This window comes from Enhydra lutris, unplaced genomic scaffold (assembly GCF_002288905.1).
Source record: "Enhydra lutris kenyoni isolate GAN:26980312 unplaced genomic scaffold, ASM228890v2 scaffoldscaffold25, whole genome shotgun sequence".
Lineage (NCBI taxonomy): Eukaryota > Metazoa > Chordata > Mammalia > Carnivora > Mustelidae > Enhydra > Enhydra lutris.
The window spans coordinates 27,305,800-27,332,245 of record NW_019154109.1 but is presented as its reverse complement, the minus strand read 5'-3'; the positions used below and the strand labels follow the sequence as shown (position 1 = coordinate 27,332,245).

Below are 26,446 nucleotides of genomic sequence, written 5' to 3'. Positions count from 1 at the left end.
GGCGCCTGGGTGGTGCCGTTGGTTTGAGCATATGACTCCTGGTTTCAGCTCAGCCTGTGATCTCGTGGGGTCATGATCTCAGGGTCGTGAGATGGAGCCCTGCGTCGGGCTCCCTGCTCAGTGGGGCGGGTGGGGGTGGAGTCTGCTTGAGATTCTCTCCCTCTCCCTCTGCCCCTCCTGCTCGTGCTCAGGCATGCACATGAGCACACGTGTGCTTTCTCGCTCTCAAACAAATCTTTAAAAAAAGATGATTCCCCAAAACAAGCCAGTCAGGAGTCCACGCAGCCCTGTCCCTTCTCCGAGCCACCCCATCTTTTCACCCATATGCGTTTGAAGAAAACCCCACATGCATGTTCACGTCCCTGTGTTTTCTCGCTGGTGGACCCGAGACAAAACCCTACGGGCCAGTCTGGAAGCAGAACCTCCCATCCTCCACGCGCTGCTGTCGTCCTGGCTAAACAGCGGAGCAGCAAGAGGAAACATTCTCCCCGCTCCGGCTCCCACCAGGCGAATGGCCACTAGGATGCGGGTGTCTCCTTCCTGCATCAGCATCTCAGGCTCCTAGAGGAGGGGGGTTCCTGAGGGGCCCAGAAAGGTGCCCGTTGGCAGCTACACTGCCGAAGGCCCCCAGGGGAGGCAGACACAGCAGAGCACTCCACTCCTGGTGAGGAAGTCACCCAGGGAGGCGGCTCCAAGGCTGAGGGACAGCATCGTTGGGGGCACAAAGGTATGCAGGCCTACCTGTCTTCACTGTCCCCATCCAAGCCAGCCGTGGAGGGGCTCAGCAACATTTTTGGGGGAACTGACCCTCCCGCTCACGGATGAAGCGGTGGCAGAGTGGGGGGTATGATGTGGGGCTCAGGGCCTATGGCCCCAGGAGCGTGGTCAGGCTACCCAGAGCCAGGGAGGAAATGGAAACCTCGGGCTCAGGCCCCAGGGCAGTCTGTGGAAATCAAGCAGGACCTACAGCTTCAGAATTCACCATCCATGCAGAGCGACTGCCTTCTCTGCCACTGTCAGCTTGCTTCCACCATGGAAGGGGAAGAAAATGAAAAAGACCATCCTCTCCTGCTCCCTCTGTGGCCCAAGCATGGGCTTCTTCTGGAGGTTCATGAGCTTTTGCCCTGGGGTCTATTTCTAGTGGTTATTTCCCTGCTCCCATGGTGCCATTATTCTTGGAATTTCCCTTGCTGTATCACCACCTGGTAAACCTACTGCAAGAAACCACAGGATTTCGTGGAGGAAAGGCTTTAGCAAATATCTAATTACATCGGAGCCCCATTGTAAGAGGAGGGATTCGGCCAAGGTCACACGGCTGTCAGAGGCTGAGACCCAGCTCTGACCCAGGTGTCTGCTCCTGGCAGATGCTCCTTCCCCAACCTTGTCTGACAGTAGCTAGCACCTTGTTCTGAGCAGAGAATGGAGACAAGGCAGCCAAGGGAGCTGAAAGTGGGAAGAAGGAAAAGGTATAAGGCAAACCGTGTCTTCTGTCAAAGCACGTACGTTTTTCAACAAGCACTTTGATGAAACTCTTATTCAATAGTCGGTCTCGGTGGTGCCTCAGTGGATGTCTGGCTGCGCTCTCTTTGGGAGAGACCCCTGCAGCCTGCTCCCATGTCCTTCTCTAGCTGTCTTTCCCCAACACGTGTTCCAACCACGGTTCTCAGGGTCACCATGTGGCTCTGGAGCTTACGGAACAGACTGCACTTGCCACACTTCTGGAACATGCTTTGCTCCTTTAGATCTAACAGTCAGAAGGCTTCCCTTCTCTGTTTAGAAAACTCCTGTTCATCCTTCAAAACCCAGCTCAAACGACACCTCCTTAGAACAGTCTCCCAGCCTGCTTAGCATCCAGGCTACGCTGGTGCTCCCTCGGTCTCTCCCTCCCTCTGCCGCTACAGCATCTATCACACGAAGCCACAGTGCTCCACGCTCTCCAAGGCCGCCGCTCAGGGGATCAGGCCCTGGGGCCCACTGTACTAGTGGTACCGCGCTCCCTCTTCTCTGTTATTCTGGGACCTCCACGACTAAAAGTCCCTTGTTACTTCACAGCCTGGTAAACCTAGTGCAAAAAACCTAGTCATTGCCAGATACCCAACCCCCATCACAAAGCCTAGGACACAGAAGGCGCTCAACAAATGTTTACAAAACTGACCAATGAGGTATGGCCCTCTCTCCACTGACTTATGTATACCTCAGAGAGGAGCTTCCCACCGGCACCACTGGCTCATTTCGAATACATAAACCCTAGATGTTGGGGCACCTGGGTGGCTCAGTCAGTTAAGAAACTGACTCTTGTTTTGGCTCAGTTCATGATCTCAGGGTCGTGAGGTCGAGCCCCGAGCTGGGCTTCATGCCCAGCAGGGAGTCTGCTTGAGATTCTCTCTCTCCTTCTGCCCCTCTCCCACCGCGGCTCATATGCATGTGCACGCACTTTCTTTCTCTCTAAAAACCACGGCAGCAACAACAGCCCCCCAGGTGTTATTAACACTGATCACTGGCTGAAGGCGTAACTCCACCTGCTTTTCCTTCCAGAAAAGGAAGGACCTTCCGGCCTTCTGGCTCCTCTCTCTCCTACCCCCGGGCTGAGCCCGTTACCAGAGCTGAGCAGAACACGGTGGCCAGGGGGACGGAACTCACCTATGACATTCCGGATGTCATCCTCCTCTTCTGGGCTCAGGGTGAGGCTGGCGGGGGCTGCGCCCTGCCCCGTGGTAGCATCTCTCCCCAGCGAGTCCGTCCGGACTGTGGTGGGAGGCACCAGGGCCATGTGTGGAGCCTCAGTAAATGGGTTCCCAGAGGCTGCTGGTGGGGAAGCCGAGGTCAGAGGTTGCTGGGTGGCTGGGTGGGCCACGGTGGTGGCTGGTACCTGAGTGGAAGGTTCCAGGCTTGCCTCTGCTGTGGGACCTGGAAACACGGAGGAGGTCTGGAGTGGTGCTGAGAACTGTTCCACTGAGGCAGACAGGGTGGGGTCTGGGGTGCCAGGCTCAGAGGGCACGGCCAGGGCTGAGGTCTGCGTGTCACTCATCCCAGTGGTGCCCTGACGGGTGACCACTGGCCTCCGTGTGGCACTGGTCAGCAGGTCATTGTGTCTCAGAAGCTGGTCTTCAATCAGCAAATCCACTCCATTTTCACCACTGAAAAACTCATCTTCTGGGAAACAAACACAAGGTCATCTGTGACTCAGGGGGAGGAACACTGTCAGAGCAGCAAGAACATGTGACACTTTGAAGATTAAGAAGACAGTTCCTGGGGCGCCTGGGGGGCCCAGCTGGTTAAGTATCTGCCTTCCGCTCAGGTCATGATCCCAGGGGCCCGGGATCGAGCCCCAAGTCAGGCTCCCTGCTCAACAGAGGAAGCCTCCTTCTCCCTCTCCTTCCACTTGTGCTCTCCCTCCCTCTCTCTCTCTCAAATAAACAAAATCTTTAGAAAAAAATAATGAAAGGGTTCCTTTCCACAACACGACGCCCTGGTTCAGAGATGGAGCCCGGCTGGGATTCCAGAAGAGGATGAGAAGTTGCAGGGATGGGAGGGCACTGCGTCCCCCGGAGCATCTCCGACTGGACTGCCTCTCAGCTCCACCCAGGCTCGGGGACACGGGGAGGACCCGCCCCCACGGCCACGGAGCCCAGAGGAAGCCAGTCACCCTGTCCATTCACCCAGCACGCTTATGGCGCACACTCAACAGCCGTGAACAAAACAAACATCTTGCCCTCATGGGGCTTCTGTCTAGTGGCACAGACACTAAAGAACAGACAGCACACTTGACGGTGCTGAGGAGAAAATTCGAGTAGGGTGAGGTGTGTCCGGAGAGCTGGCAGGGGGTGGGGGCAGACTTGAAGTAATGAATCAAGTGGTCAGGATGGAGATGAGAGAGGCCTGAAGGAGCTAAGGGAGCTGGCCAAGCAGCCATCTGAGGAAGAGTATTCTGGGGTAAGGAGCAGCAGTGCAAAGGCCCTGAGGCCAGAACGTGCCTGCGGTGGGTCCAGTGTGGACAAGGCAGAGGGTGTGCGGGGAGAGTAACCCATGATGGTGGGGAGGGCACGGGAACTGGGTCACCTGGGGTTTGGGTGCTGTGTTTGGCCTTCAGCTCTTATTCTGAATGAAATGCGGGAGGGGGCAGGGTTTTGAGCAGAGAAGGCATATGAGGAAGCAAAGCTCTGTTAGGACACAAAGAGGTCTAACCACAAATGAAATAAAGAGCAAATTGCGTTTCTTCTGTTTGTCAAAACCACCATTAAGGAACTGAAGCTGCAGTCCACGGGCAGGGCAAAAACGTGTGCGGCAGTTACCACTGACAATGGGCTTGTTCCAGAATTAAAAAAAAAAAAATTCCCACAAATCAATAATTAAAAAAGAGAACAGACAAGGTTAAAGTGGGCAAACTGATTATGTCAACATCTAGGTGAGCACAAACTGGGAGCGGGGAGAAGCCCGGGTCCCCTGGAGGCAGGGACAGCAGGTGCTATCCTGAGCACAGCACCCCTCTCCCCACAAGCCTCAGTGTCCTCAAAACAGGACTGGAGGGCACTAAAGTCCCCTATAGCTTTGCTACGTGATCTTCGCAAGCCCAGAGACCTCAAGTGACCCGCTGGAGGCAGCGCAGCAAATTGTGAGGAAATGCAGCAGGAACTCCGGTCTTTTATCTCAGCGGGCAATTCCCCCATGACCCTGCTGGCTCTGCGAGGCCTTAGCGGTCATTAGACTGAGGGAGGGTCCAAATGGCGACTCCCTCCCTGCCCTGCCTCCGCAGCAGCCTGCTGACCCCAACTCACGCTGCTCTTCGATGTCATTCTCCTCCTCGGGGACCTTGGCCTTGTAGTAGGTGATGCCCCGGATGACGGTGGGCTTGGAGGCTGGCCGGCCCCGCAGGTGCACCTGCCTCTGCAGGGGCCGCTGGGGCCTCGCCACCTCGGGCGGGGCCAGGGGCCGTGTATGCAGGAGCTCGACGGAGTTGATGTGCTGGGACACGGTCTCTTCCTGCAGAAACCGCTCCTCATACTGCTCCTCGGAGGGGACACAAGGGAAGGCTGGGTCACTGGTCAGATAGGCAGGGGTCGGGAGGAGGCAAAGCTGCAGGCAAGGCACTGTCTTCTGGGGTAGGAACTCTTTACCATTCGCATTTACACGTTAGGAACCTGAGGCACAGAGAGGTTGCCCCAGGTCCCACAGCTGGGAAGTGTTGGAGGCAGGATTTGAACCCTGGTACCCTGGCTCCAGCATATGTCTCTGACCTCCACGCTGTACTTCCCAGAGGGTGCAGTCCTCCTCTCAGCCTGGGCTAGGGCTGCTGTGTGATTTAGATCTGGAATCAGGTGTTTCCAGGGAGATCCCTGTGTGGACAACGGTGCCCGGGCCGGGACATGAGGCCTGAGGCCCAAGATGCCCACCTCTGGGGGAAGCTCTTACTTCCACCGCCACAAGGAATGACCCCAACCCACCCTGATGCATCCAGAAGAAAGTCCAAGGTCCCTGGCCTGGCATTTACACCCCTCTTAAAAATGGACCTTGACCCAGCTCAGCATTCTTCTCTCTAGTTCTGCCCCCCGAGCCCCGAGCCCCAGTCCTTCAGGCATTTGGCTGACCTCTCGGCCTTGGCTCTCCAGAGCTACGGGCTCTTGGCTCTGACTGCTCTTTCTGTCTGGAAGCCCATTTCCTTCTCCCATCCAGAGCCACTTACCATAACCTCCCCATTTCTCAAGGCCTGGCTAACATCTCAGGTCCTTAAGAAAATACTCCCAGACCTTCTCGTTCGTAATGGATCGTTCTTTCTCAGTCCTCACTTTGCACGTTGTGGCAGAGACTTCTGACTGACTTAATGCAAATCCCGTCTCCTGTTCCTTTCCAGTGGGAAACTGGCTCTGTGGGAGCGGCCGCGGGACAAACTTCCGGCCAGTGGGGTACAAGGACAAGTTGGTGGAAAGAGCTGTTGGAGAAGTTCCTTAGAAGGGGGCTGTCAGCTGGAAGGCATCTTCCGCACTCTTCCTGGTCGGTGTGGCCTGCAATGTGCACAGGGTAGCTTCCGCTGGGCACCCATGTTGTGACCACGAGGGGATTCTGAGGACGGGCCTCGCTGATGGCTTCGGGCAGCTAAGCACAGCGGCCAGGTCGGCCTGGCTCCGAGGCTCCTTCTTCGTGAAAGAACAGCAGCCCCCCTACTGTGCAAGGCACCGTGCTGGGGGCTTCTCCTCAAAGCTGAACACAACTTCCAACGGACCAAGTCCACACCTTCTGTCACAGCCCCTCTCCCCACCTGCCTTCCACGGGCATTATGGAAGGATTTTGCCTCGGCAGACTTGAAGGAGCTGCAAGAATAGCCACCTCTTGCGCATCCGTGAGTCCCCTGAGTGGGTGCTCCTTCGGACCTATTACACTGACACCTTTTTTTTTTTTTTTTTTTGAAGTAATCTCTATGCCCAACATGGGGCTCGAACTCACGACCCTGAAATCAAAGAGTTGCATGTTCTGACTGAGGCACCCTGGTGACAGTGAGTTTTTCACCCATTACAAATCCCAGGGAACGGGCTACATTTATGACGGGCACTGGGATTTTGTCAAATGACCCTTTACAGTAGGTTACTGGCTTTCCTGTGACAAAAGAGTTGATCAAGGTGACAGAGCTGACGCGGCAGCTCCTCACGCCCTAGCACACTGTGGAGAAGACTCCTGCAAGCCAGGAGCACCCTTCTGCCAGCCCCCATGGTGGGGGTCCGAGAGCCGCCCAGGGAGGGGTCCTGGGGAGCCCCCACACCTGCCACCAGCCTGTCCTCAATTCCCATTTCTTGCTGCCGCGGTGGTGTGGACGAGAGATATAGGGATGCAGGGCCCGTGGTGCTGGGTTTCAGGGAGCACCCACCTTGACCTTCATGGTGTTTGGCCCTTACAACAACGGGGCAAGGCAGACAGCACTACCCACACTTTGCAAGCCAGGAAAAGGGGGCTCGGGGTCATCTAGCGAGTTGGTTGCTGGTTAGTCGCTGAAGGGCAGAGGGGGGCACCTACCAGGCAGGGGCGGGGCTGCTGTGTTCAGAGCCTACCCCCCTTCCTGCCATGAAGCCACGCTGCCCACACCAGTGACCACGGGACTAACTTGTCTGCTATCCAAAAACTCGTCTACATCCTCAAGTGCATAGGGCCCTGGTCTGGCCAGTGCCCAGCAGACGTAGGGATCCCTCCTTTCCCACTGGGGAAGGAGGCTGGGAGGCAGATAAAGGCCCCATGTTTGACTCAGACGCTGTGGGCCGGCTAATTGCTGGACCCTGGTCTCCTGTGCATTGAGAAAGCAGGTTGCCATTTCTTCATGGTAAACCCCAGGAACTGTCTTTAATTCCAGGCTCTCCGGGACAGGCGGGAACTGCAGTTCCTTCTCCCAGCCAAGGAGATGGAGCAAGACCATGGCAGCCTCTGCCAGAGAACATATAATTTCCTTGGATTCACTGGCGACAGGCTGAGCTGGGCGGCAGCTGCCCCCACCACGCTCTGCTTTCCTCTCTCTGCTAAGCCGAGAGCCTGTTGTATGACTTCACCTCCTGGCGTCCCTATGTCCCAGCTCCCACCCTGCCCTCGCCACTCCCAACCCAGCCCCCAGAGCCCCTTGCCAACCCTCCAGGCAAGACCTTCTTGGAGAGAGGCCTCTGACATATTGCCACTCACCACTCCGAGAAGCCCCAGTATCAATGGAGAACCCTGAAAATAACCACCAAACCTCGCCTCCACTTGCCTCCTTTCTAGCACGGTGCTCACCAAGACACAGAAAGATAAAGAAGGGGAGGAAGATCCTAGCCTTGGGCCTTCATCCCTGCTTCCCACTTTCCCACCCCTCCCTGGCCCTGGCTCTACCTACACCCAACAACCTGTTTGGGTGGACTGTGCTAACTTCAGCAGAGTGATGAATGGGAATTTCAGGAGGGGAAAGGGCTTTGCTGAGCAAAGAGAAAAAGAGTTTGGTGTGTTTGATTTGGTTTACTGTTTGCCCTCAGGAAATACGAGCTGGGTTGCTGAACATACCACATAATGTATCATCAAGACAACAGCCGAATTCTCCAGCTCAGCCGAGCGGGAAGCTGGAAGCCAGAGAGGACGGGGAATGCCGGACACCACGGGGCACGGGGCCAGCGGAACATGCCAGATGGGCTGAGATAGGAGCCGCTGGGCCCCGGGTGAGGGGAGAGGCTACCGCCAAGGTCCCTTCCAGCCCAAATGTCCTTGGCTTTTTGGTTTATAAGCTCAGATCTGTTCAAGGATGACCCACCAAGCAGACTAAACACGTGCTCAGTAGCTAGCCTGTTGGGGGACAACTAAAAACGAGAATAAAAATAATCGTTGAAGAAATATAATACGTCCAAAAAAGCATCAAAGTAGTCATCATGGGTAAAGCCAGAAAATTACTGGCCTTCCTTATCCTTATTTTCTGGTTTGGAACTGGTTTTATTTTGCGTTACGCGCTGGGCGGGGTGCGAGTGCCACACTGTCTTTGGGGCTTCTTGCCTCCGAAGTCCTAATCCGCCTGCCGTCCTACTTTGGGAACACATGTGCCCGGGGCGCCCTCCTAACCCACAGCCGCTGCCCGCCTGGCACCACGGTGATGCGTTTCCAAGAGTTCCAAGCCCAGGCTGACTTCCTCTCCCGCCCCAGGTCCTACTGACCCCGGCAGAGTCCGAGGTAGCAATGCTTAGCCCTTCTCCATGCCCTGGCACACGGCACAGCTCAGTGACTCTGGCGGTCCCGGCCCTGCTCCCCTCCACCCCGCCTGCCGCCCCAGGAGGGTCCATCTGGAATCCAGGCTCTGCCGTCCACCACCGACCCTTGGCCCAGTTAACGCCAGCAGGGCCTCTCTGAACTGCTATTGTCCCCTGTTGCCAAGGGCCCTCTTCTGACACTTGACCCAGACCTGCTCACACACTGCATCTCGCACTCTTCAAGTCCTGCCACCAAAACTGTTTCCTCCTCTTCCGCTCTTCGGGGTTAGCTCCCAAATGGATACTGTTTCTTGGGCACCAGCTTAGGACATAACCACCACATTAAATGGCAATACTCAGAGCCACAGAAATGCACATGAGCATAACTTACTAACTGGGGTCAAAAGGAACCAGCACCACGTGGGGGCATTTTTGATAAGCAGGTGCTGTGGCATCACTCCAGACCCCATCAGACAACGTTCCCGTTTACGCACGGGCAGCGGGGGCCTCATGATGGGATGCCACTGGGTGGGAGGAGACAGAGGTTTGAGAAGCCCTGCCACCGCTTCCTGGCCGAGTGAGGCACCCCACGAGCGTCCCGGGATGTGTCCCCTCCTCTGGAAAGTGAGGATCCCGATCTCCGCCCGGCCTGCCGGAACCGGGGGAAAACCACCCGGGATAGCGATGGAAGGCCGGAGTGCACCACAAGCCCTGTGTGAACAGGGAGGGCCACAACTTCCTGTTTCTAACTGGGGAGCTTCTGAGAGCCAAAGAAGGTTCTGTCAATAATGATGCCAGGACGGCTGGAGTGAACCACGACGGGCCCAGACAACCAGGAGCACGCCTGCTCCTCCTCACTCCTCACTTGGGTGGCGGGGTGGGGCCAGGTCTTCACCGCTTCCTCTCGGAGCCCCTGTGGGCTTCACCATTAGGTACCGCGGACCTGTCCCCTGCCCCATCACACCTACAGAAGGGCCGTCTAGAAGAAATGTGACCATTAGCTGTGAAGGAATCCAAATTCACAGAGCTCGGCGCAGGGGCAAGCCTGGCTGTGTGCTTCCCGGGGCTGTGCACCCCCCAAGTCCCCCAACCCCCCACCCCCAGCTGCCTCGGGGCCAGGGCCGCACCTCTGGGTGGGCGTAGGCTGCAGCCGCGTCCCTCTGCAGAGCAGAGCGCACATCGGGCATGCCATCTAGGACGCCGCCGGAGCAGTTCTCTTTCCCTAGCTTGCTCATCTCCGTCCGAATTTCTTCCACGTCTTCTTTGATTTGCTCATTTTCCTTGGTGAGGTTTTTAGAAACTTCCTGAGAAGAGGAAAAAAAAATGTCACACAAAGACCCACGGAAGAGCTCTGACGCTGCGCAGGAGGCAGCTAGCCCTTCTCCTGTCTCAGAGCCAGACGCATGGAAATGGATGGAGAAAGCGGCCAGGGAGTGAGCAGAGTCCTAGAGAGCGTCTACCCCTGCACTGCGGGCCAGGCCCCGGGCAGTCCTGCGGGGGCAGCACGGCTCCGGCATGTCCTGCAGCAGGAGATACCCCCCAAGCCCCCATGGCTTTCCTAACCCTGACGCTGTCGTGTTTCTGGGTCACCAGGACACCTGGCTTCTTTTTCGTCACTGGTACATGGCGCATGCCCCCTTATCCCGTGATATACGAACACGACAAAAAATTCCACTCACTTAGACCCGAAACATGTGAACCAGGAGCTCGATTAATGAAAGAAGAGTCTTTAGAAAAGCAATTTGAGAAGAAGTGGGCAAAGATATCTATTTAGTCTGCTTTTCTAGTGAACACAAACTATTCCCTGGCACTTTTTAAAGGCATTGATTACATAGAAAACCCACGGGCAGGTTTCAAACTTTCCTACTAACCCATAGAAAGTTTCCCTAAATGACTCCCACTTGGCAAATGACCTGTGTTCCTGGTCTAGTTCATACCAGAAGGGACCAAAGGTGTACTTCAGCCAACCCACAATGGTGAGCATCTCCCGTGTGTCTAAGGTAGAGTGTGGTACCAAAAAAAGGCTCAAATACTGCTGGGGCTTTGTCCTGGGTGCTGGGGAGATGCCGACTGTAGCTGGGAGAAAGGCCCACATGGCGGGAGGAAGAGGACCCAGCACACTGGATTCAGCAAGTGGCAAGTGTGAACTGACGGAGTTCAGAGGAGGGAGGGGACAGGGGAGAGACAGTGTCCTAGGAGGGGACGCTGCACGGGATCTGAACCAGGGACAGTTACCAGCAGGCTCAGAGATGCCCTTTCTCCTCAGGTTATTTTGAGAGACGTTTACTGGCCTGAGATCCAACATTGTCCAACTCTGGCCAGCATTCTAAAGTTTCCATAAGCGTTAGAGTTTTTGTTTTATTTTTTATTTATTTTTTACAAAAGATTATTTATCTGAGAGAGAAAGGACGTGGAGGTGGTGCGGAGGGAGAGAGAGAAGCAGGCTTCCCACTGGGCAGGGAGCCTGACGCAGGGCTGGATCTCAGGACCCTGAGATCACGACTAGAGCCAAGGACAGACGCTTAATGAACTGAGCCACCCAGGCGCCCTGCATCTGAGTTTTCAGACGGGATGTGCTCTTTAAGCCCTGTTTATGGGGGTAGAGGAAGCAAACACGTAAAACAGAGGATGCATTTGCTTTCCGTCTTTAGCAGATAGATATGGGGAGTGTAAAGGGTCAGACCCCTGCCACCTGGCAAGATATTTCAAAGTCCCAGAGGAAAGGCCCTCTAGCTCAGAGTGGGTATCTAAGTAGCTAGGCAGATAGTAACCCCCAGACACTGTGGCTCTGGTGGCTCCTACAGGGGCTGCCCCAAAGAATGCGCTGAGTGCTTGTTAAAGCTAACCAGACCCCAGGACCCCTGGCCATGCCGTTTTTCTGGCATTTCATTTCATGGCAGATTTGGAGCCCTGGAAGGGCTTGCTGTGCTTCTGTGGGGCTCAGGCCAAGCTCGCCTCTCTAAATTGCACAGAGTTCACTGGAAGAGATAAAGCCCCTGGGAAAGAAGGCTCCTTTCAGGAACAGCCGGATTGAGCAGTCTTGCTGGGTGAACAGTCACTCTTGACAGGTGTTACCAGGGGCAGTCGAGGGCAATGGTTAAGAGCACAGATGCTGGAGGAAACGGTCTGGCTCACATGTTGGTGTTATTGCTACTTCTTTGATCTTGGGCTCATCAGACTCGCTGTGCTTGTTTCCCCAGGGGTAAAATGGGGCAATACTAGCACTTTCCCGATGAATTCCTATGAGTAAATAAGTTAATATATGAGGAAGCGCCTGGGACACACAAAGTGGTTATTATATTTCATAGGATATTACAGTTGGGGTTTCTAGGCCCCTGGAGGATCCCAGAACTCAAACATGTCTCAGATGGGGAAACCGAGGCCCAGAGGAATGATGGGATTTGCCCAGGATGATAAAAATAAAAGTGGCAGAGCTGAGCCCAGCACCCAGCCTCCTGGTCCTTGTCTCTGAGATTCACTCACGGGACCACTAAGACCCCTGCGGGAGGGTCCTGGTGCTCAGCCAGCTCTGGAAATATGGAGAGCCCATTAGAGGTGCCTGTGAATACTGCAGTGTGGTCTCGGGGTCTCTGAGAGACTGCGCGTGTGCATGTGCAGAGACGTGCGATGCGGTGGACCCGCAAAGTGGGACGGACCAGCAGCGGGGAGCACCTTCAGGAGCTGTTAGGAAGACAGTCTGGGGCCCTGCCCAGACCTGCTGAATCAGAATGTGCTTTTTAACCAGACCCCCAGGCAATCTGCAGACACATTCAAGTTTGAGAAGTGCTGCCTTAAAGGTAGGAAGCCTGGGGTACACCTGCCGGAAAAGAGGGGCCCAAATGTTCGAAAGAGGCGGTTTTATAGGACCCAGATTTTTCTGGGGACAACAAGAAAGGTGCCAGGTGGCTTCGTGGGATTCACACATTTCTTTTTTTGTTCTTAAAGATTTGATTTTTAAGTCACGTCTACACCCAACATGGGGCTCTAACTCATGACCCTGAGATCAAGACGGAGCCAGCCAGGCACCTAGGATTCACGCATTTCTGTGCATCCCCAAGCACCTGCTGAGTCAGGTCTGGGCACCTCCCCCTGTTACCACTCAACGTCCTAAGACATACGACACAGCCCAGCAGGCTCAGGGGTTCCGGGTGTTACTTCCACATTAATGCATTCATGTGCTCCATGCTGGGCCTCAGGGGTCAAGTGTAAGCCACACCCAGCAGGATCCGGCTCTGATGAAGACCACCCTCTATAAGGGGGTGAAAGCAATGACCAGGAAAGCACCAACCACTGAAAAGTCAAAGTCAGGGCGGGTGACACTTGCATCTCCTGAGAGGTCAGCAAGGTCAATGACACAGTCTCTAGGATGGGGGCTGCGGTGTGGCCCCAGGACTCCCTGCTGGGCGGGCCCCATGCCCGGCCCTGCAGAGCCTTGCTACAAACAAGATCCCACCAGGTTACTGAACACCTTGCAAGAGTCGGCACCAGCCTCTGCACTCGCTGCGAGGCAAAGGGGCAGCCCCACAGGCTCGGCTCCCGTTCTCCAGATCTTGGGGTTTCTAGGTCCCTGGAGGGGCCTTCTTCTCCCTGACTTATAAATCCCCAATACCCTTTCTGATTTGAGCGAGGAGCCATTATCTGGGGTTTCCACAAAGGAGGGTCTGGTACAGTCTGGCCTTGAGAACCCACAGGAGCCATATGGCTCCTTCCGCAATGACCCCCCACTCGCCCTGGAACAGAAAAGCCGGCCAGCCACCGAGTAAACAGCCAGCAGGCAGGGGCATCACCCCGTTGGCCTGCCAGGCTGGGCCAGCGGGCGTCCCCCAGGGCAGCGGCCACCCCCTTGGCCACTCCCCCGGCCACCCCCCAACTCGGCCGCCTCCACCCCGGGGGGGCGCTGGCCTTGGCCTTGCAGGGCCCCCCCACCGTCCCCGGAGATTCTTGCTTCCCTCAACACCAAGGCCTTTCATGGGCCACTTCTCGGGAAGCACGGGGGACACTGTCCACGCAGGGCACTCTTGAATCTGCTCTGGCCGAACAGTGAAGCCCATGACCTCAGGCCTCAGGCTCTTCCCCTCAGGACAGCTGCAGCCTTGCCGGTGATGGTGTATGCAGCTTGGCCCATGGGCGGTGCCAGCAATGCGGTGGAGGACACAGGCATGGGGCCTATCTGGCCCCCCCCAAAGGATGCTGGTATGAGGAAGAGGAGGACGGGGAGGAGGAGGGAAGGGCCTGTAGACAGGGCTGGTGCAGGAGGCTGGACACAGCCAGCCATGGCATATAAAGATCTGAGCAGAGGCAAGGACCTGAGCGGGGTTCACAGAGCATGTGCCATGGACTGGAGGGACTCGGGGTTGGGTCCGGGGCCCAGGAGATGCCCGCTGAGAGCAAGCCCCGACTGTCAGAAGGGGACACACGTCTTGCATTGATATAGCCAGAGGCATGCGTACCACAGGGGAGGAAGTGTGCAAACCTGGAGGGGTTCCTGGGCACAGGGGACTGGAAGTTGGTGGAACTGGGGGCACAGCCGGCACGCGAGTGTCAGGCCATGGACGGTGTGCAGCCCAGTGGAATGGATGTGGGGAAGCTGTTTCATGGGTACAGACTGTGTCCTGACCTTGTCTGGCTGTTGGACAAGGACAGGGGTGACTGGGTGAGATGGTGACAACGTAAGCAGAAAGCGTTGGGGGTGACAGGAGTGAGCACGGTGGAGAGCTCTGGAAGGCTTCTGTGCTCTTGTTCCCCCCGCCCCGCCCCGAACCAGGGACAGGGGTGCAGTGAGAGAAGGGGCTGGCTCTGGGCACCAGTGCACCCCACCACAAGGCAAGGGAAGGGACCCCTCCAGGTCCCAGCTGGAGAAAGAAGGAATAAGGAATCCCACTTGCCAGGCTTGGCCTGGAGAAGGGATGAGGCGCTGGGCATGCGCTGCCAGGCACAAGGCTGACGTGATGCCCCCAGGTGAAGCTGGAGCAGGGCTGGCCCTCGCCATCTGGAGTGGATATGCAGGCGGCAAAGGGGAAGTGAGCTAAGGTTTGGCAGCTCGGGCAAGAGGGAAGGTGAGAACCCTCGTCCCCCGGAGAGGCTGCTCCCCCCAAGTCCTGCAGCAGGCATGTGCCCCCACATCCGAGGAGGCCACCTGACTCCTATCACTCGCTGGCTGGATGTGCCCAGGGCCCGATGCAGATGGCAAGCCAGAGGGTGCAGGGAACGGCCTTCCTTGAGGGGGTGAAGTGAGTGTGTGGGCGACCTGATCCTGGGGGCTCCGAGCTCCCAGCAGCTCGCCTGCCCTTCCCCCACTCTGAGCCCTCCTGGACACAGGTAGGACCCGGTGGCCTGGGACAGCCACCCCAGCCAACAGCTGTCTCCAGCCCCTGGGAGAGTGCTGGAGGGTGAGAGTGGCTAGAAACAGCCGGTGTCCCAGCTAAGCGGATAGGCAGGACTTGGCGCAATCCCGGACCACAGCTGACAGAGCTGGGCAGGCTGGCCCAGGGGCAGGGGCCACCAGCTGCCCCTTCAATCACTCCCCCAACCAAACAGCTGCTGAGTGTCTAGTCCACCTCGGGTGGGGGGCCAGGACGCTGCCATAGAGATGATTCAGGCTCAGGTCGCCCTCAAGCAGTCCAGAGCCTGGAAGGACAGTCAGACAAGTTGAGAACAAGAAGTCCCGGGTCTCTTATGCTGAATTCCTGGATCGGGGTAACCTCACCCATCTATATAGTGCAACGTCCCCTTCAAGTCCTGGCAGCTGGAAGCTGTTCCTAGGACAGCAGGTGGAGGGCTGCCTCTCACACCTTCAGTCTGCTTAGCCGAAAAGAAAACCTTTCATTCCACAGTGACAAATTAGATTTGAAGTATATACAACCCCAGGAGAACTCATATTCAGATGTAACTCAATTAAAGAACATTAAAGCTGAAATGTAGCTTAAAAATACTCTCTTGGAGCCTTTCCCTTTCCAAGGTGACAACATTGGGGTCGGACAGGGTGGGCGAGACTCCTCTCCAAGGCTGCACTGGAGTGGCAGAGGCATGAAATGCCTGACCGCAAATGCAGATTTGCTCGGGAAGGAGAGTGAACACTCAGGGTGTCTCGATGGGCACAGAGGGCAGGCAGAGAGGGGAGGCCTGGAAAGAGACCTAACTCACGGCCAGGCCTGCACAGATGCACATGACATTTTCCTATTAGTTGGTGAAAACATATATCCCCCCAGAGTCGGTAATGCTCTTTGATCTTGCCTTTCAGACCAGAAATCCAAAGGCCACCACATCGTCAGGGCTGAAGGAGAAGCCGTAGCAATGTCTGTGCTAGCACATTCTGGGGACCAGGCCAGTTCTGAGCCTGGTAAACACATCACAGATGTGAGATCTTACTTGGACACAATGCCATTAGGAGAAAAGCCTTCGGATGACACACAAGGTTCCACGGTGACCATGCCCTGTGCTCATGGACACGTTTCGCAAAGCCCGGCAGGGAAGGACAAGAAAAAGAGAAGAGTCACACCCGGCAGCCAGGGCCGGGCTTCAGCAACAGAAATCGCACTCTGGGGAGCTGCAGGCAGGCGCCCATGTCAAGAGCAGGGGACACGCACGCACACGTCTACAAAGGCACGTGTGTACATGGTCATACCCATTTCCAAGTCCTTACGAACATGGACAGGTGCATCCCACAGCTGAGTGGGGGTGGGGCACTTCTTCCCAAAGATTTGCCCTCTTTAGGGAATGACTTAATCCTACTAAGACTGTGATGCTACAAGAGATTATTTTAGCGATCTGTCCCTCCGTCCTTTGCTCCACTTTGCTAATAAACCTCCTGGAAGCAGCAGATGGATTCTGGGTTGTAGCCCGCGCCTACGTCCCCATGCCGAGGCTCGGGCAGCCCACACAGCTCTGGGTCTCTGGGTGCCCTCAGAGCTCGGGGTAAATTCTTCTTAGCTGAATCAGTGCCATGACCAGGGTTTGCCCTCACCTTTGGAAGCTGCAGATTTTCCTTCTACACTTCTGATTCTCATCTCTGCTGCCTCCTGTTCTGTGTACTCACCTCCAATTTCAATGTACCCTCATACCTCTCTTATCTCCTTCCCCTTCCCAGCCTCTCCCAACGGCCAGCCTTAGTCTACCACATTAGAGGTTCTTGGCTTGGGGGTGCCTAGGGGGCTCAGTCGGTAAAGCGTCTGCCTTTGGCTCAGGTCATGATCCCGGGGTCCTGGCATCAGGCAGGCTCACATTGGGCTCCCTGCTCAGCGGTGGATCTGTTTTTTCCTCTCCCTCTGCCCCTTCCCCGGCTTATGTGCTCTCTCGGTCAAATAAATAAATCTTAAAAAAAAAAAAAATAACTTTTTGGCCTGCTGACCACTTCGGATGTTACTTTTACTGGGGCCAGGTCTAGAGGAATGCCCATGGGGTTTCAGGCCTCCACCAGGCAAACAGAAGAGATGTTTTGGGGGTTACGTTTCTGGAATACAGTCACATGGCCCGACTCTCTTACACTCTCCAAGCTGACAAGAACTGGAAAATCTGACAGTACCCGCTGTTGGTGAGGATGTGTATGGCACTTCCATACCCTGCTGGAGGGAACGTAAACTTGTACTAGCACTTGGAAGAACAGTTCTGCAATCGCCCCTACAACTGAAGGTTAGCCTAACTCACGTCCCGGTAGCTCCGTTCCCACTTACACAGCACGGAGAAGTGCCCGCAGGCCTGGGCCAGGGAGCACACGTGGGGCTGAACGTGTACAGGGAAGCTCCCAGGGCTATTATGAATTAAAAAACTGAAAACACACCCCAAATCCCTCCTCAGTAGGACAGTTGGATAAATTACGCTGTAGTCACACAAGAGAATACGGCACAGCAGTAAAAATAAATGAACCACGGGATACGAAACAACGTAAGTGACTGTTAAAAACAAAATTGAAAAGGGGCACCCGGGTGGCTCAGTGGGGTAAGCCTCTGCCTTCGGCTCAGGTCATGATCTCGGGGTCCTGGGATCGAGCCCCATGTTGGGCTGCCTGCTCAGCGGGGAGCCTGCTTCTCCCTCTCTCTCCGCCCCTTCTGCTCTCGCATGCTCATGCTCTCTCTCTCTCAAATAACTAAATCTTTAAAAATAAATAACTAAATAAATAAAAACAAAATCGAGGGGCTCCTGGCGGGCTGAGTGAGTACAGCATACAACTCCTGATCTCAGAGTTATGAGTTCAAGTCCCACCTGGTCTCATAGATTACTTTAAAAAACAAAACAAAACAAACAAACCGAAGAAACGAAACTGAGTAAAAGAAACCCAACACACATACACGGGTACACACACATTCACACACACAATTCTGTAGGACTCTATATACCTAGAGCTCAAAAACTGACAAAACTGTTATATTTAGGGATGCAGCCTTAGGTAATGAGAATGTTAAAAAAAAAAAAAAAAAAAAGCAAAGAAGATGATTAACATAAAAGTCGGGATAGAGGTTCCTTTGGGGGAGGGGAGGCATGTGGGGGGTGCTGAGCTTTCCTGAGCTGGGTGATAGTTACATGGGTATTTGTTTTGTAGTAATTAAGCTGTACATTTGTTGCTTATGTTCTTTTTTATGTGTGTGTTATTTTCCTTAAGTTAAAACAAAAGGTTAACCGAGATCTCCCCACTAACCAGAGCTCTTAGAGCTGATTTTACGAAAAGGCAAGACTCAAACCATTTAGATTCTATTTCTCTCTCCTTCCTTCCTCTTTCATCTCTAAATGGAATTTCCATTTCTACATACACATGGGGGGTGGGGGGGTGGTGTTCACACGTGTGCCCGCTTCTACTGCCAAGCACTGATCCTATTCTGGGCAAAATGCCCCTCCAATCTGACCCCTTTGTCTGGTCTGACCTCCAAAGCACCCCCCTCGGGATTCCAGAATATCCAAAGACCAGAAGCGGAATTTCACGTCCATTCCTCCTGCAGAGCCCGGCTGGAGGACTGTTTTTTCCATTTACCCAACACTGTGCCTTTCCAGTGACTGCAGACTGCAGACTGAGTCAGCCAGCCTGGGCCAGGAGACAGAGGCTGAATGTCACACGAGGAGACAGTGCTCTGTTCTGTGGGCCCGGAGCCTGGACCCATCTGTGCCATCGGCCACACCACTGCGCCTGGTAGCCCTGGACAGTCTGCTTGGGGGAACCTCCTGTTCCACTCTAATCTTGTTCAACAGGACTTCACGGGCTGCAGCCACAGCTCGGCCTAAAAATGCCCTTGGAAGAGCTGTTGCTTGAAGCTCTGCTTAGGAAAAAGTGATGTATCCCGGGGCAGAGAGCAATGACTCAAAGCAGCTTACAGGGTTGATTAGAAAGAGCCTTGGCCCAGGAGCCAGAAGGCCTGAGCTGCTGCCTCCACTTCCCTAGAACCTACCACAGGCCTCACTCACGTCCTACCCAGCTCGCGGCAGCAAAAGCGCTCAGTGTCTATGGGATGGTTTAAAGCCGCAACTGCTATGTGAGTATATGGGGCTGTTGATGTTAATATAAAGGGCCAGTTTTTGCTACTCAACATACCATGGTTTTGGAAAAAGAGATCGCTCTCATCGATAGACCTCAGATGGGTTTTGGCAAAAACCCAGTCACTTTGTGCCTACACAGAGGACACCATCCTCCCGGGGCAGTGCCACCATGCCAAATTTGCCCACTAAATGCAGGCCTACCCTCTGTCAGCAGGAAGGGCTCGCTGCCTGACTACGGAGTTGAGCAGAGCTCTCAGAGGCTGAGCACCTGACTGTGGCCTCCTGAGCACTGGGCTCTACCCAGGAGCCATCTTTCCCGGTCTGTGCTCTTGAGACAGAATGAAAGCCAAGTGGCCGCCAAGGTCCGGTGAAAGCAGCAGAGGTGGCTGTCAGCCCCTTTCCTATAAAATGTTACGCTCTTTTTAAAGGGAGCATCTCACATGTGCATGGCTCTGGGGGCCAAGGGAAAAAGAAGAACTTCCCAATTTCCAAGGTCGACATGAATCCAAGCTTGATCCCTTCTGAACCCATCTGAAGGAACCAGAAAGTAGTTGTAAATGGGAGAACGAATCCCGGGCCTGGATGAAGGCCTTTGGTAGCAGGACGGTGCTGACCATTCCCAATCTCCTCACTCCATCCGTCGACGTTAAAGAGAGAGTGAAGATTAGGCCTAATTCTCTTGCAAAGGCCCCTCAGGAAGAGTGGGCTGACATGGTCCTATTGGCCACCTCGAATTGTCTAGAAAGCTCGGGTTCCAGGGCCCTGACCCTTCTCACCAGACCTGGGAACTCAAGTGACTGTGGACCCACCCAGCCTCCCAGAGCTGACGGCCACGTTCAGAAAGCACTCATCATAGCACTGGGGGAGTCGGGCCCAAGGACGGGTGGACGAGGAAGTGGTGTTCACTTTCCGGGAACATTTTCTGAAGCGTAAGGAGAGTGCTGACAGTCACAGTCTAAAATTTAAACAGACCCAATTTTTTGAGTCACCGTTTCAAGTATCAGTTGAAGAACGGGGCGCCAGTAGACGACACACACCCGTAAGCTCCATGAGGCTACCAATGAGGCTACATGGCCGTCCTTCCCTTCCTGGTGACCAAATGACTTATCTCTGTTTTGAAGCAGGGCAGCAACAAAACGGCATCAACATTATTATTGTGTGAGTGACTTCTATTCACACCAGACCCCCGCACCGCCCACTGAAAACCATGGAGCCAAACGTGCACGTCCCGGGAGCCCCGTCAGAACCACGTGATGTCTGTCTGGGAAAATTACACCACCGGTCCGTCCTTCCAGTGGGAGAGGAGCTGGAATGCTTTCCACTGGGGAATGTTATTTATTAGTAATCATTTTTACGTCTTCTTTCTCTAAAGCGGATTTGAGATGGATCACCACGCAAACACACACACACACGTATGGAGACGGACAGCAGGACAGTTGAAATAACGAAACAAAACCAGAAGAAGAGATGAACAACCCTACTCCCAGAAGGGAGATGCCACCACCTCAAAACCGGAAGTAAAATGCTCACTGTACTCTGATATTTCATTTAGCTCTGAGTTCCCTGGAAGTCAAGGTAAAAACAGAAATATGTCGGGTGTATGGTTCTTGTCTATGAAAAAAGGTGTTTACATTTATATGTCACGGATCCTCTTTGTCATCAACAATTTGGCATGATTTTGGGTGAGTTTTTTACTATTTTGTCTTTCCAAGAAGAAGATGGGTTAAGACTGGTCAGGATACCTGCTTTCTGAAAAACTACTGTGGGGAGTTTGATACAAACTTTTGGACCTGATCAGACAAATATACAGCGGGGCGGTCTGGGTGGCTCAGTCGGCAAAGCTTCCAACACTTGATTTCGTCTCACATCATGATCTCAGGGTCTTGGGATCATGCCCCGTGTTGGGCTCTGCCGTCAGCATGGAGTCTGCTCGAGGATTCTGTCTCTCCCTCTGCCCCTCCCCCCACCCACGCTCTCTCTCTCTCTGAAATAAAGAAATAAAAGCTAAAAAGAAAAAAAAACATAGGCAAAACCTTACCTCCTCCAGCTTATCCACCCGCCCCACCAGTTTGGTAGTGACGGAATGCAGCTTCAGGAGATCCAGGCCATAGAAAGCTCCTTCCAGCATGTCTATGATGGTGGAAAGCTAGGAAACAGGAGTGGGGGTTAGTCAAGGGCTGGGGTGCTACAGACCCGGGACGAGATGTTTCCTGTCAGAGCTCCACGCTAGAGGCTCCACAGGGAGGTGGCCTTGGAAACTGGCGTTTGTGTGTGGGGGGCACATAAGCAGGGATGGGAGACAAGTCAGCCAACTAGAACACACGGATGAGACAAATGGAAGAATCCTGTAAGGACAAGTGAAGCTGTTGGTCACCAAAACCTTCGCCAAACTGTCCAGACCTCCTATTCTCTCAGCTGAAAGGAGTCTCCCCAAGCTACCCAGCACAGCATCTGGCCCACAGTAAGTGAGCCAAATACTCAACAAAAGGCTTAGGAACTTCTTCTGTGCTTCTGGAACACTTGCCTTCATCGTCTCCTGAAGGCCTGGAACCTACCAGCGCTTTCCCCTCGGCACTGAAAGCTAACCTGACCCTGGGGTGAAGGAGGCCCAGCGACCCTGCTCTGAGGTGGCAAGAGCTGTCAGGTGCACCAGCCTTTCTGCCGGCGGCCTGGGAGGAGGGTGGCTGAGGCTCTGGGGGCATCCAGGGCAAGCCGAGTGCAGGCAAAGGGGCCGATGAGAGATGCCTAAGCTGAGCCGGCCAGCCAAGGACCAGTCCCCGAAGGGCCTGCCTGACACACTTGTCTCCCAGCCTCGCTACTGGGTGAAGAATTCCATGTACGAGACACTCGTGGTTCCCACCAGAGGAAGGCAGCTCGATCGTGGAAGAGAGCCACAGGATGGAATCTGTGAAGGTCTTCTGACTCCTAATAGACGATTATTCCAGAAGTTCTCAGGGCCCAGACAATCCCATAACAGGGCGGTCCCAAAAGTAGTTCCGGGGCAGGGCTGCAGCTCTGTGAGGCTGGCGGGGTCCCGGGACGGGTTGTTAAAGCACCCTGCTGCGGAACCCCACTCTGCTTGAAGGGAATCAATGACCACTGGTCACAGGGTGTGTGGCAGGTGCCAGGCCCCATGGTGGCCCTCTGCATGGTCATTCACGAGCGAGACCAGTGGCTCCTGACCCTGACTGTGTATCAGGCATCCTGCTAAGTTATGCCATCTCAGCTCCCCCACAAGAGAGATGCTGTAGTCCCCACTTTCTGTGCAACGAGACGGAGGTCAGGCAAGTGACTGAGGCGCCGTGAGTAGGATCACAGTCAGCGGCAGAGCAAAGATCTGTACCCAAGTCAGCCTGACTGCAGGCCGCTAGCCCACGCTGCCAAGATCGGGCCCAGCCCTCCGCCCAGCTGTGCAGTGGCCTCAGGCAAGCCTGAGCTTCCCTACCCTGGGGACCGGGATCTCCATTTGATCCCGACCTACGGCAGGCCCCAGGCTTCTGCTGCCCTGGGTCACCCCAGCCCCGGTGCTGAGGACTGCCAGGCTCGCTCCTGTGTCTCTAGCCTCTGGGGTGCGTGCTGGGCCGACAGCAAGTCGTGGCAATAACTCTCCCGGAGAAGAACACGGAGTTCTTCTGGCCCCTGGGCACAACAGCTGCTCCCAGGCCCAGCCTCCCTGGCTCCACAGGGAGAGGCCGGCACACTTTGCTCTCGGCATCCCCTTCAGACGTTGGGATTGTGGCCGACCGGCTTGCAGATGACTGGCCTCCGACACGCACTCAGCACACTAGATGCTGCGACGTGAGCTTTAACAGGCTGAGCCAGGCCCCATTTACCCAAAGGCCTTAGGGCACCCTCCCACTCGTGGCATCGCCCCGCCCCGGTCCTACCTTCAAGTCCCGGCTGTCCGCTGCCCGCAGCTTCTGGAGCCTGAAGTCTCCCTCGCAGGGGTTGAGGGCCGACGGCGGTGCCACACACGCACACTTGCAGGACGAGCCTGAGGTGATGGTTTCCACGGTGTAGAAGTCCTCCTTCCTGGAGGTTCCCTCATTGACCCTCTGGCAGGCATCTCGGCCCAGGGGTCTCACCACACACTTGCACTGACAGTCCGAGCCCTCAGACACAGCCTTGACCTTGTCATAGTCTCCTAGCAACTAGACACAGAGACAGAGAGAAGGGGTTGAGTGTGCAAACAGAGGTATCGGCCCGGCTCCCAGGAAGGGTCTGCCTTCATTGTGTCAAACATCCTGCACTAGCCGGAGACCTCAGACGACTCTGAACAGTCGGGAGAAGAAGTCATCGGAACACGATTTGCTGACACTGAAATTTCCTTGAAGGCGCTTAGGAGTTCAGCTCTCTTCATTTGTCTTGGAAAGCTGTGCATTTCTCAGGGGGCCTTAGGCTTTCGTCATTTCAAGGGAAAAACAGATGAGCCCTTGCCTTCACTAGAGCCCAGGTTGAGATTTAAAAAGGAAAGGACAGGGGCTGAAGGGAGGATGGCAAGGCTGAGATGCCAATTTGAAGGCTGCTTTGCTTCTAGCCTCATTCCTCACGGACCACTCATAGGGTGCCCACTCGGGACGGTGCCAGGGGCTAAGAGAGGGAAGTGGACAGGCCAGAGAGCCCACTCGCAGGAGCTCGCGGTGCAACACCCACACAGATCACAGCCATGCCAAGCAGAGAGGGCCGAGTGTCCTGATGTGGTGCAGTACAGCCGGGCTCAAACTGGCCAGAGAGGCCCCAGCCAAGCGCCAGAGAAGACTTCTTGGAGGAAGTGGTACTTGATCTGACCTTCGAAGGATGCTTTCTTTTTTAATGATCTTTTAAATTTATTTGTCAGAGACAGAAAGAGAGATAGTACAAGCAGGGGGAGCTGCAGGCAGAGGGAAAAGCAGGATCCCCACTGGGCAGAGAGCCCGGTGCAGGACTCGATCCCAGGAGCCTGGGATCATGACCTGAGCCAAAGGCAGATGCTTCACCGACTGAGCCACCCAGGCGTCCCTGAAGGATGGGACCTGGGAGAAAAGAGACAGGCCCGGAACTCAGTAAGGTCTACTCAGCCTAAGGATTCCTTTCACTCCTACAACAGCTTCTGAACCCAAGCCCTAGGCCATAGCCAGGAGAGCAACCTGGCTGCACCTGCTGCTTCTACAATGCTAGACATTTCCTTCCGAGCTCTCGCCCCTGCCAGCCTCCCCAGGCAGGAAAGCACACCATGGAAGCAGGCTTTCTGGGGGGAAAAGGCTCCTCCCCAGCTCCCCAGCCACAGAGCCTGCAGCCCCAGAGCCACGGAGCTCTCCCTTTCCGGGCACAGAGAAGGGTTCCCTTCTTTTGACTAAGGACCCTGGCAGGCAGGCAGAGCCCTTGCTGGGGTGGGAATGTTCCTGGGATGCCGTCTAGGGGAAGAAGGCTTGTAATGTTTTTCTTGCAAAGGCTGCGTTTCTTCTAACACTAATATTTGTTTTAGAGCTGTTGTCAAATACAGAATGGATCAGTGGACGCAGGAGTCACAGCGCAGGGTGACCGAAGCGGCTGCTCTTTATGGGCTGACAGACCGTAAATCGTGGCTGTCTGCTCACTGAAACTCTGCCTGGATTCCTGCAAAGCCCACTCTGGGACCTTGGGTGGATTCCTTCCTCTCCTAGACTCGGGTTTCAGGAACACTTTCTTGCAGGGTCCTCCAGAGCCCCGCTGTGACGGATTTTTATGTCCTTTCAATTTAGGAGCCAGTGTGAGGCTATCGGGCTATGGGGCATCAAGCAGCGTAACTTCTGAAGGAAAAGGGTGAGGACAGGAGCGTTTGATAACACCATAGTGAAGTGATCTTCCTCCGGAAAGGAGACAACACCCAGCCCAAGGACTTAGCAAGATGCAGGCAGCACAACAGACCCCCTCCCTCGGCCAGCCCCCATCCTTAGGGTGATGGCAACACCCACCACACTGTATCCAGCTCTGGAGCGCGTGCAGGTCGAGAGCTGTCCCTTGCAGGCACCTGGGCTGCAGACCGTCAGAAGACCCTGCTCTACCCACCCAGCACTCCTGCCATTCCAAGTCTTACTGTTCCACAGGTCCTTTGCTAATAGAACAGGAACCAGGGTGTTTGAAGTTGGGTCAAGCCCAGTACTTTGCAAAGGGACACTTTACAAAGCCCGACGCAATCAGCTGTCTGTCACTCACCCCCCACCGATTATCCGATTATCCGATTATCCGCCAGAGGAGAGCAGATCTGCATTTCCCCCTGCCTCTCCAGTATGCCGGCTCTTGTCCTGGTCCCCCTGTGCGGGGCCACCTGGGGGGGCATCACACCTGCCGCTGTTCTGTGTTCACCCCCTCCTCCCTGGTGTGCGTGCCACTCTGGGCTGTCAAGTGCCACCCCGGGGGAGAGCCGTCGGCCTCCCGTCCCACACGCCCGCCTGTTGTCACGTTCCCTTTCCCACGAACAGCCACACAGGCAAGAGACCGCCACGCTTTCATAGCCCTGGAACTAGAGGTTTGGGTTAGGATCTTTTTTTTTTTTAACCCTCTTTTTCAGGGAGCTGTGTGGAGTCTTGCCTTCCTTCTCTCCTTTCTCCCGATTCGGTAACCTTGAAAGACCCCATGACGCCGGGAGGAGGACCCCGTCCCTCCGCTGAGGAATCGCCTCCGGAATCGGGGCGCAGCGGCCCCGGGCCTGGGGCGTGGGGGTGGCCAGGCTACCTGCGACAACACGTTCTCCTGGTTGTCCGCCTCGTTCTGCAGCGTCTCGTCCTCCGTGGGCGCCACCGTCGGCGCGTCCGGGGGCTCGCTCGTCCCGGCGGGGGGCGCGCTGGGCCCCCACTGGAACCCGGCCGCCACCAGAGCGCCGCAGACGACCAGCAGCAGAGGCTTGGCCATGAGGGACGCGGGCAGAGGGGCTGCGCCCGTGGGAGAGCGGCGGGCTGGGGCTGCGGGCCGGCACTGAGGCGCGAGGGCGGCGCGGCCCGGGAGTAGCGGCTCAGGGCGCCTGCTGACGCTGGGCGCGGCTGAGCGCGGCGGGAGGGTGCGCCCCCGGGCCCCGGCTCATGTCCTCCCCGGCGCGAGCCGCCGCGACTGTGCGGCCCTGGTCGAGAGCCGGGCGCGGGACGGGGGCGCGGCCCGGGCTGGGGGGCGGTGCAGGGGGGCGGGGGCTGCGGCCCCGGGAGCGAGCGCGGCGTCGGCCCGAAGGCTCAGGTGGCAGGCGGGGGGCCGGGCGCGCGCGGCGCTGGGGGGGCGGGGGCGGGGCGGCGCGGAGGGAGGGAGGGAGCGAGGGAGGGAGGGAAGAAGCGAGGGAGGAGGAGGGGCGGGGCAGGGGC

General features: G+C 55.8%; 1 protein-coding gene across 3 annotated transcripts in view; it reads right to left on the bottom strand.

Moving 5' to 3' along the window:
* Nucleotides 1-26,168, bottom strand: part of LOC111151181 (olfactomedin like 2B) — a 34,838-nt gene extending 8,670 nt beyond the window's left edge. Inside the window, exons 1-6 of one of the 3 annotated variants that reach the window (XM_022508981.1) lie at nt 25,833-26,168; nt 23,027-23,290; nt 21,178-21,285; nt 9,806-9,982; nt 4,776-5,007; nt 2,641-3,153 (exon numbers count right to left, since the gene is read on the bottom strand). In XM_022508981.1, coding sequence (XP_022364689.1) covers nt 2,641-3,153; nt 4,776-5,007; nt 9,806-9,982; nt 21,178-21,285; nt 23,027-23,290; nt 25,833-26,009 — 1,471 coding nt within the window. In that variant the 5' untranslated portion in view covers nt 26,010-26,168. The remainder of the gene's footprint in view (nt 1-2,640; nt 3,154-4,775; nt 5,008-9,805; nt 9,983-21,177; nt 21,286-23,026; nt 23,291-25,832) is intronic. The other 2 variants (XM_022508983.1, XM_022508982.1) reach the window with 2 other exon arrangements.
* Nucleotides 26,169-26,446: the final 278 nt, after the last annotated feature.